The 16,962-nt window shown below is 39.6% G+C and overlaps 2 protein-coding genes across 5 annotated transcripts in view; one reads left to right on the top strand and one right to left on the bottom strand.

Moving 5' to 3' along the window:
- Positions 1-1,444: 1,444 nt before the first annotated feature.
- On the top strand, positions 1,445-7,301 carry eif3jb (eukaryotic translation initiation factor 3, subunit Jb; the record flags this gene model as incomplete). The annotated part of the gene is given in 8 exon segments (XM_014026229.1): positions 1,445-1,545; positions 1,695-1,786; positions 5,149-5,206; positions 5,300-5,400; positions 5,470-5,566; positions 5,716-5,883; positions 5,981-6,054; positions 6,146-7,301. Coding segments are annotated over 8 exon segments (735 nt in total). The 3' UTR covers positions 6,278-7,301.
- Positions 7,302-8,089: 788 nt separating this feature from the next.
- Positions 8,090-16,962, bottom strand: part of cilp (cartilage intermediate layer protein, nucleotide pyrophosphohydrolase) — a 50,384-nt gene continuing 41,511 nt past the window's right edge. For 2 of the 4 annotated variants that reach the window (XM_014026203.1, XM_014026211.1), the window contains 8 exons: positions 13,546-13,718; positions 12,917-12,970; positions 12,536-12,805; positions 12,192-12,374; positions 11,773-12,078; positions 11,559-11,667; positions 11,302-11,450; positions 8,090-11,218 (listed from right to left, as the gene is read on the bottom strand). In XM_014026203.1, coding sequence (XP_013881657.1) covers positions 8,892-11,218; positions 11,302-11,450; positions 11,559-11,667; positions 11,773-12,078; positions 12,192-12,374; positions 12,536-12,805; positions 12,917-12,970; positions 13,546-13,618 — 3,471 coding nt within the window. In that variant the 5' untranslated portion in view covers positions 13,619-13,718 and the 3' untranslated portion in view covers positions 8,090-8,891. Of the gene's footprint in view, positions 11,219-11,301; positions 11,451-11,558; positions 11,668-11,772; positions 12,079-12,191; positions 12,375-12,535; positions 12,806-12,916; positions 12,971-13,545; positions 13,719-14,252; positions 14,430-16,962 lie in introns of those variants that run through there. The other 2 variants (XM_014026218.1, XM_014026194.1) reach the window with 2 other exon arrangements.

Here is a 16,962-nt window from a genome sequence, read left to right as displayed (position 1 = left end):
CTCTCTCTCTCTCTCTCTCTCTCTCTCTCTCTCTCTCTCTCTCTCTCTCTCTCTGATTTGATCAACACTCCTGCACTGAAATAAATGTTTTGAACAAAAATGATTTCATATGAAGAATAAGCTGTCAAAAACCCTCTAAAACAACTTTACAGTAAATGTACAGTATATACACTTGATTGCGTTTGCATATTTATTTGTTTCATTTTAAATTGTTTTAATTTATAATTCTCAGAGATGTTAAATAACCAGCACCCCTAAAAGAGGTACACAAAAATTTTAAACAACTCGTTGCATTGCTGTTTATGCTCGTGAAATATTATATATTATTTGACAAAACAATGTATTTTAGTACATCYAAACTTTGTAATATGATCCAAATTTCCATGTACAAATGAGTCTGATCTGCACTAATTAAAATTATTCCATTATTGCTGTGGGTTTTGTATTGTTGTGCACACTTTAAGGTGATTGCTATAAGTCAAAATCATGACATTAATGTTTTACATTAACTCAGTGTAATTGTTTATTTATTTGAAAAGCAATTCCTCCATAATAAAAACTGGTTCTTATTTTAATCTGGGATATTCTGTCATTTTTCTTCTTTGAATAATCTAAAAATCTGTGTAATATTGAAAAAAAAATAAACATTATTTTGGAATGAGTTAATATACGGTGATATTACTCATTCAGCACATAAAAATACATCAGACTTAAAGTATAAAATTAAATATAAAGACAGAGAAAATATTTGATGTAATAAAATATGATCATCAAATTACTCTTTCATACTTGTAATGGGCCGGTATGGTGTAGGTATTGTTTTTGTTGTTTATTATTTTATTTAAATCAGAACGTTTAGTTTTGACTGTGTCAAATATTTACTTTAAACGTTATATTCCTGTTTATGTGTTCTTAGTTCCACTGATAGTTCAGGGAAGTGGTGGGGCATGATAATGATGGTGTTATGTCAAAAAAAAGTGTTAGCTTTTCTAAAACTGATCAACTGCTGCGGGAGCACGCAAGCCCGATACTGTTTTTTTTTTTAATTTACCAAATTATCGCAGACGAATTGAGAATTCGTATTAGAAATTTGTTCCCGTGAATCATGCTAAAATTTTATCTAATTAGCTCGTTTTTATTGTTTGAATAATTTAGTTGAAGCTAAGTGGAAGTGGAAATTTTAGCCTTATAGTTACTTCCGCTAACACACCGGAAGTAGCTCCTGTATTTCATATTCTGTATTTATGTTGATAGCAACATAGAAATTGAACATGTTAACAATGATAACCTTTATATTTTTGCTGATTTTCCAAAAAGTAAAAAAGACGAGTTATTCAGCCTGAAATTTACTATTTTCAGTTCAAGAGCTTTCGCGAGAAGTCTAGAACGAGCTGTTTTTGACAGAGAGCACATTTTTCGGCACAACACCGGATGTTACGGCCAGAAGGTGGGATCAGTTTCCAAACGTGGCCAACGGGCTGCGGCGGCGAATTCCCTGCGCGAGCCTGTCAAACAGAACCAACACAGCCGACATGGCGGACTGGGGTGAGAAACTTAGTTGGGCAGGATAGCTGCCTTTACATCACCTGCTTTGCGAAGGGCTTTTGTTTTAAAGAGCCTAACGCGTCGTTGTTGTTCCACTCCGTCTTTAGATGTGGATTGGCCTAACGAATATAATGCTGTTGGTTTTGCAGACGCTGACAACTTCGAGCCGGAGGAGCCGATTAAAAAGGCGGCAGCGACGCTGGACAAATGGGAAGGCGAAGACGAAGATGAAGACGTTAAGGTAACTCGACGTGACTTTATCGATAGAGATGAATCCCATCACACATGTTAGGTTGTTTGTGAGCCGCTAGATGGATAACTCTGAACTGGGGAGACATGTTATCGGTTCGCCTTTTGAGGCTTCACCGCTGCTCTTTCGCCCTGTCAACCCCGGGTTAGCTTTATGCTAGCTGTCGGCTAACTCATGTGGCTCAACCAGACAGCCTGTTACTGAAGCCAGGGAGAGGCCGCTGTTCGTGTTTTAGCTTGTAATTACCACACTAAAGGTTGACACGCTATTATGGATGTAAAACAAGTCGTGTTATTGTTTTCCCTCCGCTTCAGAGTTCCCATTTAGAGATACACGGAGTACWTTTTGATCGCTTATCTTTAAGCTAGCAACGAGCTAATTAGCCACCGCCAGGCTCGCCGATTTTCATCAAGTCAGCTTTTAGAGAGTGAGCTTTAGTGTTTGACTGGCTTTGATATAACACGGTTTTGAGACGTGTAGTGAATCTAGACCGCTGTTTCGTTTTTAAACCGCTCTTTTTATATTTATTGACAAAGTGAAAGCGCATCTGCATGAGTCACGTTCAGCATGCGGCGGCGCTAGCCTGATGTCCAATTTTAGCCTCCGTCAGATGAACTCCTCTGGGTTGATGACTCAACTCAGACAAGATCTGGGCCTAAGCCTTTTTTTTCCTCCCTCCATTACGACTTTTATTGGGCAGGACCATGGCCAGCTGTTAAGTTGACACAACAACACAGTTGGTCACATAAATGTTGACATAGCTGACCCGTGGAAAGTGCTGACAAAGTGCTGCTCTTCAGCTGCTGTCTGTCACATACGGTGTCCAAACTATAGAAACTCCCTGTTTCAGGTCATTCAAACAGGCCCTGCTATTGAAGTAGGAGGAATCATCTAGATCCGTGTCTGTATAACACTTTGACATGTAAATCAAACCACTGTATTGTAATGACATTCAAACTTGTCAGAGTTTAAATTAGGTTCAAAACAAAATGCCTTTTAAAACACGTATTTCAAGCTCTCTACAACTAACTTTGTATTAAGGGAAACTACATTTAAGATATAAAAAATGTTAGGTTTAAATGGTCATGTGTACCAGCTAGGGCTGCCACGATTAATCGATTAATCGACGACTAATCGATTATTAAAATAATCGTTTGTGGCAGCCCTAGTACCAGCTATCTTCTTTTTTTTAATTGAAAAAGAAGATTTCTAATCAGAAAGACAGATGTTAGAGATTGTTTTTATTAGGAGTAACTCACATTTCAGCTGTCTCCAATATAGTTTTTACTAATCATATAATTTGTAAACTTTTATGGCAAATGGCATATGTTTAGCTATTCAAAGAACTATTATATAGTGCTGTCCCGACTAGTCGGCTGCATAAATGCGTCGACACGCACAACATACCGTCGACATGTCGTTTTACGTGAATACGTCGAAAGAGGAGGCAAAGAAAATGGCGACACGCGGTCCGAGCAGTACACGTGAAGAAGACCCCGATGACAGAGTTCAGCTAAGGAAACGTCCAAAGACGTCGAAAGTGTGGAAGTATTTTAAGCCGAAAGAAAAGGGCTTGGTTGGTTGTTCACTCTGTAAAATGGAGTTAGCCTAGCATAGTAGCACAACCGCAATGAACGAACACCTGAAGCGCAAACATCCTGGTGTTCTGCTCGAAGATGAAGGCAGGAGGAAAAGTGCAGAATTGTAAGTCCTGTTGTTATATTGCTTTTTGACATTAACTTAATATATTAAGAATAATAACGTTGGCAGCAACGTGGTACTTTCTGATTGTTAGCGTTGACGTTGTCCTCGTCAGAGAAACTGAAACTTACACACTTCAGGCAGAAATGTTTTTACATGCAGTGGGCAGTGTTGCTTTCACAAAACAAACAAACAAAAAACATTAAGGTGTTTCTTTTCCTCCACTTTCTCCTTGTTTACGGAGGAGTTTGCTGTTAAAATCTTGACAACACCGCGATTTATACATCGTTTTATGCTTAAGATTTCCATAAATTATTTTTTAATTTTTATTTTTTGTAAATTAGTCTTTATATTACCCGATCAACAAAAAATAATGGTTAATGAATCAACAAAAATTAGTCGTTAGACTAATCGAGTAATCGTAAAAATAATCGTTAGATTAATTGAGAGAAAAATAATAGTTTAGGACAGCACTACTATTATAGACATTTGTTATTACGTTGTTGCTTTATAGAGGTAGTATCTGATTAAGATTTGATAGGTGATTATTTGGTGAACATTACCAGCGGTATTATATTTCATTGTGTGGGTTGCAGAGGCTTGCAGTCTTGTCCCTTGAGTTTTTAAATTGTTTTTAAAAAGTCTTGTGCAACAAACTTTTTTCTCAAAATAGTCATTGCCGGCATCTCCACTTACACCYGAGCTGTATTTTGACACCTGCATGGGAGCTCCCTGACAGGAAACATTCAAAGTTCATGTCCGGGATTATAAAAACAACACAGACAACAAATATTTATTATTGAAAAACTGATCCAGATCTACCTGTCTTCATTTCATAAGTGTACGCCAGCAGATACCATCCTAAATGTTGGGGCAGCTGACAAGGTTAATACAAGTACTATGTGGGCGGAGATGGGCAACGAAAAGGTGTCCATGACTCAGAATACGGTTTGGCAAGCAATGATTTTCAAAAATAGGCCTCTGAAAGAGGGGCACGGCTCGCTGGTCACAAACGGCAGAATTTATTGAGACCACAACAAAAACTGCTCATTTTCTGGCACGTTGTGAAAAGTTTATCCACCTTAAGGTTTTTAAGTTTACACTTTTTTTGGTTTTTACAAAAAATTATATAATTTTATCCTTCAAGTATCTGCATATTGAGTTGTGCAAATGTGGATAAAGGTAATTCTGCCTATGCAGTGTCTCTTTAAAGTGTTAACTTAGTTATTTTCCTTCTCATACTGGAGTTTTATCTTTAGCACTACATTTTAAATGGAGTTCTTATCACTTCAGGCACAGACAGCTGGAGGACCTCTGTGAACTGAACAGATGATGAATTATACATCACACAAGTCTCATAAATGTTGAAACAATGATTTACTTTCAATCAACTTTTATACTGTATACAATAGTGAAAAAAAGGCAATTATGTACTAAACCTTTAATTTCTTTTTTTGAGTAAGGTGCTGTACAGGTACCAGCTTTTAAATTGTTTTATTATTTTCATAGTGAAACCATACAAGACATTAAGAAAATCCTTTTCAACTTTTGTTTTTTATTAAGGATACGAAGAGGAGTAGCTTAGAGAATTGCTTTGTCAACTATTTTAGGAAAATGGCAACCGACACGTCTTTTTTTCCTCTTATTCACAGGACAATTGGGATGATGATGATGAAGAGAAGGAGGCAAAAGTAGAGGTGAAGAAAACAGGTATGTTTTTAAAAAAACAGTAGGAAAAAAAACATGTTATTGTGCTATCTATGTCTTTGCAAAACTAATTTGTTCCATAATTAAAATTTTTAGAGACTAAAGTTTCTGAAAAGAAAAAGTTAAGTGAAAAGATCAAAGAGAAAGAAAACCAGTTGAAGAAGAAACAGGAGCTGAAAAAGGAATTGGAAGATGACGTGAGTGTTTTAACATTTTTGTGTAACAGAGTTGTTCACTTCATTTATTAATTTTGTCTGTTATTTCAGCAAGAAGAACTCTCACCTGAAGAACAACTCGCAGAAAAGTTAAGAGTCAAGAAATTACAAGAAGCTGCAGATTTGGAGCTCGCAAAAGATGCTTTTGGTAAGAGTGGATCAGATATTTGAATTTATCTTGTCTGATGATCAGCCTTTAGAGGTTTGATACTAGTTTCAGACCTCACATGTTTAATAATGTCTGCAGTTTTCCTGTGTCTAGAGTCTTCAAATTCTCCGTGTGTGCTTTTTCTCCAGGTGTCACAGGTGTCACAGGTGTCACAGGTATCGACGCCATGTGTCCATCTTCCAAAGAAGAATTCACAGAGTTTGAAAATTTGCTGAAAGAAAAGATAACCCAGTTTGAAAAATCTGTTCATTATTCGAGTTTCTTGGATTCTTTGTTTCGGGAGCTTTGTATTTCATGTAAGATAATAACTTTTTGTCATATTTAATTACAGTATTTGTTCCCCTGGATGTGTGTCAAAGCCGACATGACTGTTTTTTTTTTTCTTTCTTACAGTGGAAGTTGATGACTTGAAAAAAATCAGTAGTTCCCTTTCTGTCCTACTTAGTGAAAAACAGAAACAAGAAAAAGTGAGTAGCTCTGTGATTGTCTTTTTCTACAGTAGAGGGCACTCTTAATCTACTGCTTAATCTTATTCATGTTTTGTTTTTGTTACTTCAGCAGCAAAACAAAGGCAAGAAGAAGAAGAAAGGAGTCATACCCGGTGGAGGTTTGAAAGCACAGATGAGAGACGACCTTGACTATGCAGAGTTTGACGGTGGTTACGCCCAGGACTATGAGGACTTCATGTGACACTGGCTCCATCAGCACGGCCCTCTTCCTCTCCCAACAGTCAGCCGTACAGCTGTACCTTCTCACGCTGTCCAGTGCCACCCTGGAAAGTCTGAACTATGTGTTGCCCCTTTCATTTTGCTTCAGTGACCCAGAGGAACTATAACCAGGAAGCATCCAGTCTCAACACTCTGTTCTAACAAAGAATTGCCTTTTTCTGTCGCGTTTAGCCTCGACTCACACACACATTCACATGGAATCTGTTGCTTCAGTGGAGAATACATTGTAACTGCTGCTGTATGACTTTTGCGGGGCTCATTTTCTATCAAYCAACGCTCCTGTCAACATACCAGAGATTCAMTATGGCAGTTMTAAGTATAGCGACATAGAAACAAGGTTCTATGCAAATTTTCAGACCAGAATGTCATGTATTATAGGTTGTACTTACCTGCTGTTAGGTCTTTTACAGGAAAAATGTATATAGTATAATTTCGGTTGCCAAATGCTGAGCAATTATTCAGTACAATATTCATTTTTATTTCTGGAGCAGTTGCAGTGTGGGTAATCTGAGACAGGRGCAACARGTAAGTAGTAAAAGATTTTACAGAGAGCACATGACATTCACTGTAAGATAAAAGGGATAGAGTATAATAAATGTGACTTCAAAAACCCCACAGCCATTCTTGATACATCTCTGGTATATCCTTGAAACTTTGAAGCAGAAATTTAGCTTACTAATTTGAYTTCTACTAATTCAGGGAAAGAAAAGCAAAGATCAGGCAGGTGGAAATATCTTGCAACTGGTCTCTTGAATTAAACGTTGGGCTTGTATCAAGTGTGATGAGGAGCGGAGGCTTGTAGGCTTCACCCCACCATGTCTTCATATGGGCTACAGTTCAGTTGAACGGGGCAAATTTCTCCTTTTTGTTTCTTTTCTAGCGGTTGACCAGTTCCAATGTTACTCGAATAAATGAAAATATACAATTTTGAAAATGCATAATCTGTTTTTTAAGCTTCTAATTTAATAAATCGCTGGTCAAAAGAGCAACTGTGTTTCTGTATGTTGGATCAGTCTAGATTTATGTCAAAAATACAAAGTTGGAAGCAGAAAAATGTCTTGAGTAGGAGGTGAAAGGGGTATTTTTTTCATTTGGGCATTTTAGTCAACTAAAAACATTTAATAAGATGTGGAAAATTTATTGGGCAATAATGTGCTTTGCAATTTGAAATCTTCATTTAGTGATAAATCTTTTACATTTGATCCTGTTAAATAAACTTTGGAATATTTCTATTGCAGGTTAGAAAAGTATTTTCTATTGAAATTAAATACTTAAAAAGAAATATGAGAGTGAAAATGCCTAACAAAAAATAATGAATTTAATAGATAAGAAAAAAGTACTTAAAACTGCTCACAATCTGTAAAGTAAAAATGTTTTTTACACACTAAGAAATTAAGTTGAATTTACTTAAACCGGTTTCACTCTGAGTAAGCTGATCAATTTGCACATTTTCTTTTAAARTATGTAAACTGCTTTACATTTATTCAACTCAGTTTAGTGGAACCAATTTGACGTTTAAGTCACACAAAACTTAAGTGTCCAGATAAATTGAGTTTCCAGCACAGGTTGCCATGATGATGCATCTAGGTAGGCGTACAAGCTTGGTGGTATTGAAAACTTTAAAAAAAAGGTGTGAATGAACCAACACTTCCTCATAGCGCTGCCCGATGGGAACAAACTGCTTTACATAATAATAAAAACCACAACATCTAAACAGGAATAGTCTGGTCACAGGAAGCACAAAGAGTGGCAAATAAAAAAAGTTCACCAGATGCAAAACTAAAGAAACCACTTTTATTTGGATTAAAATTTGAAAAAAAAAAAAAAAAAACATAAAGTCAGACAAGTTTTTAAATAACACCTGGAATGAATGAAACCTAAATCAGCAATTCAATAATGGGATAACACTGGGATGCTTGGAAAAGCATCAGCCTGTATGGCTTTCAACATCTCTGGGTCACGACTCCTGTGACTGAACAGAAGCACCAAAAGCTCAGATTTTCTTTCTGCTCAGTCAGTCAAATGTAGCAAAAGCTGACTTCACAGTACAGACTGAAAATAATCCAAAGTACCTGCAATACAAGTTTTTAAAGGAGAACACTTTAGCTGAGTCACTCACATGATCGTTACCAGGTAGTGTTTCACTTCCTGGTAATTGTTGGCACAAGAGCTTATAGAATGGAAAGGCACTGCAGAAAGTGCTGGCAAACCATCACAAGGGAAGACACTCATTTGTTTTGTTTTCAGACTTCAGGTTTCCATGTCTGTYGAGCAATCTTTCCAAAAGAAATTTGTTTTAGTTTTTTTTTAATTTACAGCTGTGCTTCCTGAGAAAGAACTTTGTATAATTTTAAAAAATGCAAGCCATCAATTCAAACCAAATATTAAACTGCAGATTCAAACTGCACGTGTATCAAAACTATTTTCATTACCTCTGAAACTTTTATGTTTTGGTATAAAGGCTAAATGCAAAAACTGGCTCAGTGTCCAATTATTTTCAGRTCTAACTGTAGTTGTTCCAACTGGTTTTCATGTAGAGCCCTTAACTGTGGCGTTGTGTAGCTTCAGACTTGCATTTACCTTCCTGTGCTACGTTTACGGCTGCTGCGGGATGTGTTGGCCCTCTGCCGGCGTCTGGTTTTTCTGCTTTCTCCTCTCACAACACTCGTGACCATCTGTCTCTGAGAACTTTGAAGAGCTTGAAAGACACTCTGACGTGTCACCTCACGGTCCCCACAGCTGAAAGTCAGCGCTACGCCCTCGCTGGTCTTCATGACCCGAGATGTGCCGTCAGAGGTGCCATCAAAGCATCGCCCGAGAGCCATCTCCTTCGCCATTCGGGGATCCTGATCTGTCTCTGTGTAGATTCCATAGTTGTGGCCCAGAGAGTCAAGAGGTGCCAGCATTGTGAACTCACTGGTGTCATTGTTGACAGCTAYGGGCAGGTGGTTCACCAGATAATCCTGAAGCAGTGCGTTTACGTGGTTTCTCTTACAGCTTCCCTGAGGGATCACTTTCACCAGGGTACGGTCTACACGATCCTGATCAAACAGCATCCCACTGCACTTGAACTCGAGGCACACGGCTGAAACATTTGCATGATCCATGTCACGGATGCTGCGAGTGTCTCTAAGGCCATAAAGCTGACCTACYGTTTTTGGATGGGTGCCACCCATGTTGCGAGACCGCACATTGATTTCATGTGGGCTGTGAATTTTGATCTTGATGTAGCAGGCTCTGTATTCCATAGGTTTGGGCCACCAGCTCAGGTAGTCCTCTGTCCAGCTCATTGGGTCATCCTCATTGAACGGCACCGTGTTGTAATCATAACGYTCTCCTTCAACTCGTGAAAACCGGAAGTGAGCCGCACTGAATGGAGCCTCCTCACATTCTTTCAATTTCTCAAATGCGTACACTGGTCCATTTGCTTCCTCGGCTACATTGGGGCTTGGTTTTGCCACATTGATACTGAATGCAGTCTTCTTCACTTTGGGGTCTTCATGGTCAGTCCGCCTGTAGTTGAGTTTTRCCAGGTAAGGCTGTGGTACTCCAATAAGGCCTGGATTGAGTTTGGGAYCAGACGAGACAGCCTCCAGTTCTTCCCCTCCAAGGTTGGCCATCACATATGCAGAATAAGCATCAGGTTTTTGTTCATCGCAGAAGGCAGGAAGACAGGCACCATTTGGACCAGTAACAACACTATCAAATCGACCCCAGGCACGTGGATTTGAGGAGAAACCAGGTGTTGGTTCCATGTTTATGAGACTCATTACAACTCCCTCTACCTGTTCGCTAGGCATAAAGCGCTCGCTTCGAAAAGCCCTCACTTTCACATAACACCTGCGGTTCTCTGGCACGTCCAGGTTGAACAGACGTCTCTCTCTGATCTCCATGTTTCCAATCAGAAACGTTCTCTCTTCTCTTTTGCCTCTCTTTTTTTTCTCCAGATGCAGGCTTCCCTCCTCCTCCCAGAGGCCTGTTTCAGGATTCAAAGACCARAGCTTCATGGTGTCGAGGTGCTCAGACATCTTTACCTGAGCCGAATCCAGGAACACCTTCACCTCCCCTGCATTAAGGGGTTCGTTGTTTTCCTCACCTCTGAAGTCTACTGAAAACATGCCATAGGTTCTCAGTGGCAGGACGTCACCTGTGTCTCCTATGAAACTGAGATCACTTTGAGCAGCAGCAGTTGTGGAGACATCTCTGGGGTCTAGAAATGTAACACTTGCATTGACGTTACCAGTGAAAACTTCTCCGTTTTCCTTATAAAAAGAATTAGGMGGAATCTGGATCTGGACCATTGCCTCCTGGCCCCCTTCTTCCCCAAGCTCTAATGTATTGGTTTCTGAAGGGTCGATGGTCACAGGAGCTTTTTTTCGTAACAGTTTGATCTCGTGAMAAACAGCCCCACCCTTTGGGTTAAATGAAAGTACCTTGGTGGTGTTGACAAATTTGTGCATGTTGTCTACGAAAGTTAGCACCAGCCTTTCGGTGCCTGGAGGAACCTGAATGGAGAAGGTGCCTTTGTAGCCCGTGCGGCTGATTCTGACTCCYTTCATGAAGATATGACCAAACCTAATTGGCTCACCATTGTCAGCAGCGATCGCCCTGCCATGCACAATGGCCTTGGTGTCCACACATTTCTGACAGCCACACTCTGTCACCACCATGGTGGGCAGCTGGTAGCCCTGGCACATTAGCTGCCTCTCCTCCATCTTTGCCACCCCACAGCAGTAAGCCACTTTGTCTTTGCACCTGATACTATTGTCCAGTTGTCCAGCACATGCACTTGAGGGGCATTTGCCCACATCGTAGTAGGAGTTGGTGCCGTTTTGGTAGCAGTCATGTGGAAGATGGATGAGGTGCGATTCAGGCTTTGGGTTACACGTGGGCTCGTCTCTTCCTGTGTTTGAAATAAATGAAGAAAATGACATAGGACCCAAATCACTGCTGAGCTATTGTTCACGTTAAATGAAAGGAACTCACCTATGATTTTGAGAATGGCTGGTTTAGTCTTGATACCTCCAGATGGATTACTTGCTCTGCAGTAGTACTCTCCTGCCTGCTCAGAACGTAAATCTTTTAGGACCAATGTGCTCGCGGAATGGATTTCCAGAAGACTGTTGTTYTGAAACCTGTCGGTTCACACACAAAAYTACYYMCAAACAATTGACCGTACAAAGAAATGTGAAAAACATGGTACTMTATTTACATGATGATTCATCTGTGAGCTCAGCTCTTACCACTGATACTTGTCAGGCTCTGGTGTTCCAGTCACTTTGCAGCAGAAAGCAGCACTTTGTCCCTCCCTCCTGACCTTGCTCTCAGGGTTACTTATGACATGAAGCTTTTCTAAAAGGAAAATAAATAAAAAAGTTTTTTTCCCCTCCAAACCCAACATTAGTCAATGTAAATTTTTTTAAATTATCATTTTTATCAGATTAAAATCTACGTTACCAGCTCTTTTTAGCTGCACACTGAGGACCGAGGTCRGCTCAGAGCTGGCGGGCACAACAACGCTAAGGGGGGCATGGCCCCGCAGGCTGACTTTTAAGGTTGTGTTGCCATCGGGGCAGATACCAGGGATGCGGAAATGACCGTTGTGGTCTGTTAGAGTGAGGAATTTGCCCGAGTTAAGGATGGTAGCCCCATCAGCAATCAGACCTCCTGCACGGCGTACAGAACCCAGAAGAATATGCTCTTCACACATGCAAGCATCACAGTCAGCATTGACTTTCCCCATCACACACTGTAAGGAACAGTCTAAATAGGGAAACAAATACATGTCATGGTAGTTTGGCTTGTTTGTGTCATGAAGTTTTGCTCYTAACAGTAGAGAATTAAAAGTTTGCATATCTAAAACAAAGTTTGCTRACCTGTCTTTACACACTCTGGTCCATTGCATGGTTTCCCTTCTATTTTAGGRCCACTGCAAGTCACGGATTGGGACTGGCAGCTTCGATAGCGAAGCTGCACACCCACTTGGCCACAGAGGGCAGGACATGGGCTCCAGCCTGACCACAGACCCCACTTTCCCTGAACGTTCAAAGCTCTCTCTGCTGGAACAAAAGACAAAATTAAAACGTTGCTCAGCAGATAATAGATGATAATAGTTTGCAAGCTTTTTATCTGTCTTGTCAAGAAGAAAGGTCTGGTCAAAAACATAGTGAAAGCAGAGACCACATTGTGGTATTAACATAAAGTAGGTTTTAATCCAAACCTTTAGGACAAAGAAAACGAACGGCGTAATTGGAGCAGTTGCGTCCAGGAATTTGCTCCTCATTGAGGCACCAGAATCCTACAGTTGGGTCTGCGTGGACAACTTCRCCAGTTTCTCGCGCCGAGACCCAGTCTGTGGTTCTTGCTTCGATTGCCTGAGGGGTCTCGCACACTCGGGTACGGTAATAGAAACGAATGGCATCCAGCTGCTCGTAGTCTCCACGGCCTCCAGGGTGGTCAACATTGAACCARGTGGTCCACTCGTAGTCATCTAGACATTAAGTTTACAGAACCAAATGAGACATGAGACATTTTCTYTAGCTAAATAATATTTTTAAGTTAGGCTTAGGGTTAAATGTGAGCTTTTGATGATGAAACTTACCATTAGAAGGATGGACAGCAGGACCAGACTCTCTGTTGTCTCCTCTCCATGATGCTACAATYAACAAAACCATTGATGTGACTCAAAACACAAGACATCATTGCATATACTCATYTTATCATTATGATTTAGTGTCCAACCAATCTGCTGCTTTTATAAAGGTAATAAGAAATCCTATAGGCCATAAAGCACTTTTTAAAACTTTAGCCAAATTTGAGTTGAGTGACACATTTCTGCATCAGAATTCTGAATAAAAGGGATTTTACTTTAGTGTTAAAACCTCACAATTCAAACAAGAAGAAGGGGCTAAAATGAAACAATAATTAAGAAATGACGGAATAGAACTAATGAGGCAGGAAAAATGTGTCATTACTTCCAAAAGTCTCAGAATTACGCTTTAAGCTGAAACCATTTACAGTCAATTTTTATTTGATTTTAAAATAAACTTCTTGAGATTCAGTTTAGTTGAGTGAAAGTGAATTAAACAACTCACACTGCATGGTTTTATTTCATCATTGCATACATTACCAAAATTAAATTAATACATTTTAAGATATTTTTATAATTTTCCACTACAAGCGACAACGATACGAAAAACAAAACTGTTGACATCATGGTGAGAATCCCACCTTGTGCTGTGAGAATGCTGGCTGCACTGACTCCCAACAGGAGGAGCAGAAAAAGACGAGGCATGTGCGACATTCTCACACCCTGCTGCCACCTCCGACCTTAWAAATGTTCACCTTGATGTATGTTTCTTCCCAGACACTCCAAAAGAGATAAACTTCAGCGAACGATACACCTGGAGGGAAGAATAAACGCGTCCCATGTCACAAARGTTCGGCATTCACTGAGCTGACACTAAATCTGACAACAAGACATTAAAAACATGTTTATGTGGGGAATAATCTGGATGTATGCGTGTGCTCCGTTCTCGTTTTCTTTGAGGTTTCAGGGTGAAAAGACTTGGATGGATAGAGTCCTCCTCTCGGATTACACATCTGTGTTAACCATCATCATTTGTCAGGGGAACGCTCAAACATCTCCACTGTGGAAACGCTCAATCCAAACACCCACACACAAACACACAGATTCTTCTCGCTCAGCAAAACTGAGAACAAGTTGTACATGACATGTCGTGCAATCATTGTTTGACCCCTGCAGTTCAAAAGCACAACGAATATTGATGATGTTATTTGGGACTGATTAAACATAATGCAGGTTTCAAGTGCAAAAAGCACAATTTATTTTAAAAAAGTAACGATTTTCAGACTTTTCTAAGCCTTAGCTTAGCAGATAAAGACATAAATCTATGTGAAAATCATTCTTTTCTTACCTCCCTTTCCTCTGCTTCTGTTTGTCCTGATCCTATGGTTTCGTGGAGTCTTTCTTGACCTTTTCCTAAACTTTCAGTCTCACATTTCTCTGCTTCTCTGATGTTTTTCACTCTACTTCAGTCTCCTCCTACACCTTCTCTTTTATACTTCTCTCCCTCCTCCAGCCCTCCCTGGTTTTTCTGACTGCYACTTATTTTTAAATTTATCATCTCCCCCCTGTAGAAGACCAAATGGTCATTCGATGACGTGCCATATWTGAGAGAAAATGCTGAAACAGGGAAGTAATCGCTGATGTTAAAAATCAATGGAATCAAACTGATCATTTGTCCTCACCTCGACTCTGTTAGGTTCCTGATGTCTTCATGTGAGAACAGAAAACTCTGAATAATTCCTGAGAAGTGTTCGTAACCAGTCTGAAATCTTTTTCTTTTCCTCACATTCGTTAGCTGATTTTAACATGACTTAAACAAGCAATATTTGACATAATCTGGTCAGCYTCTTGCAATCAAATAAAACACATGCTGCAAAGCACTGAGTAGATCAACAGCTGTATTTAATTAATGTTTTTGTTTTGATGGAAAGAAGAAAYGCTTCAGGTTCAGAGGCAGTGGAAGGCTTGCAGTAAAGCTCCAGGCTAATCGTCATCGTGCTAATGAGAGTCATTTATGTTGTACAGAGGCAGAAAATAGCTCATGTTGGTCCAACAGTTACACATTTGAAAGGCTCTTGTAGTTTCATTWATAAAGTCAGGTGAGCATGAAAATCTAATTGCAAACAGATGCTCACCATGATTTTCTGGAATTCATGATTAGTTGCATAAATGGACATCTGATTAAAAGCCTGACTCATGTCCCATCAGTTTCCGTCGAGTGGTTGAGCTTTTTGTTGTTTGTCTTTCCTAAAATATACATTTTTATATCTTTTATCCTTTTTTATAGGATGATTTTTTTTGTCAAGAAGGGAATGATTCATTACAACAAAAATACCTGCAGGCCACATTAACCGGAGAGGTAGACTGTTTTTATGATGATAAAGTTGTTYCCTATTATTATTACCAAACTGAATCAGATTATTATAAGAGCATATTAGAGATGAGTCAATATTACTGAACTTCTGTAATAAATATGTATGTATCTTACAGACGTAAAGGAAGTAGACTGCTCCGTCTCCCACTGCGTGACTCCGAGCCTCTAATGACAGAAGCAGAAACTGGTTTTTGCATATTTTCACCGGCAAAGTCGTTGAAACGGACCAACAGCAGCTCCCCTCCTCCTCATCATCTCCTGTCTGGGAATGATTCATGAAGCCCAGTTTCTGTCTCTACTTGTGTCCTGACCATGTAAAATATTGTACCGATTCTCAGGTTTTCTGAAAAGTTCACTCCTAAGTTCTAATTTACCACGCAGAACGTCTGTGTTTAAAATAAAAWAAAAAWGAGAAGAACTGTAACTCAGACTGGTGATTAAAATCTGTGGCTGTCCACTAAGCCTCCTCTGCAGAAGTCCAAACCATCTCAGCCTCACTTCTCTAACGTTGTCTCCAAACCTGTGCCGTCTCTTTGATGAACTCCTGTCTAGTTTGGTCCTTCACAATAAAACAGTGGRGGATTTAGGATTTTTCTGAGTAAAGGGCCATCAAGGGGCCACAATACTCATTGAGAGGCCAAGTATTTGTTCAACATCCTTGCACATAAATCCTCGGTTTTGGTAAGGTGTATAAATTTAACCGGTCACATACTGTATGCTCCAACAATTGTAACGTAATGTAATGTTATTAAAAAAGCTCCCTTAACAATTTTATATGCATTTTTACTGTACATGGATGAAATATTCTCAAAGCATGTGAGAAAATGAAGCCAATGTTTGCCAGATGAAAGATATTTTTTGCAAAATTGTTCAAGTCTTTTAAAGAAGAGAAGAAGACTGCTGTAAGATTGATTCATGCTGGACTTTACATTTWGACTCATTAGCGCCTCTAGTGTTTGGGCATGGAACTGCAACCACCATCATTGCTCTCAGGACAGATGAGTGATAAGACAGGGGCACTTCAGGGGGCCAATCAGATTTCAGCAGGGGCCAATTTCCCTGTGGCCCCGCCCCTAGAACCGCCCCTGTAATAAAAATCCCAAAATCTTCACCTTCTCCACATCCAGCTTCACCTTTTGTCTTCTAACTTTTTCAGGACCAAACTATGTCAAATTAGGTCTAACAAGCTTGTAAAGCTTCCCTTCCAATCTCCTTCTGTCAATCACAAAACATAAAAAACAAACAAAATGAAACATTTGATTTTACAATAAACACCTTAAAATATAACACAATAACATCATTTACTTTACACAAATCACTATGCATTTTTTACTTGTTTCCCTGCTCCAACACACTCGTTCAGTAAATATATTCACCTCCACGTTTCTGTAGGAGCGTTTTAATCACTCTTTCATTCAAATCAGGTCTAAACATYCAGGATAGTGGCCCTGCAAGGACAAGGACTGGATTCCTTCTTCAGAGCATACCTCTACCTCTCCAGGCTCTCTTCCACCTGCTCCCTACTCTCACTACAGATCCACAGAGCTGATCCCTGATGTAAACCTGTACACCCATGTTGAACTCATACAAATGCATTACTTGCATACAGTGGCAGATCTAGGATTTTTCTGAGTAAGGGGCCATCAAAGGGCCACAATATTCATAGAGGTGCCAAGTCTTTGTT

This window comes from Austrofundulus limnaeus, unplaced genomic scaffold, assembly GCF_001266775.1.
Source record: "Austrofundulus limnaeus strain Quisiro unplaced genomic scaffold, Austrofundulus_limnaeus-1.0 Scaffold5, whole genome shotgun sequence".
Lineage (NCBI taxonomy): Eukaryota > Metazoa > Chordata > Actinopteri > Cyprinodontiformes > Rivulidae > Austrofundulus > Austrofundulus limnaeus.
The sequence above is the reverse complement of the archived record's forward strand: the minus strand, read 5'-3'. Positions and strand labels throughout refer to the sequence as shown.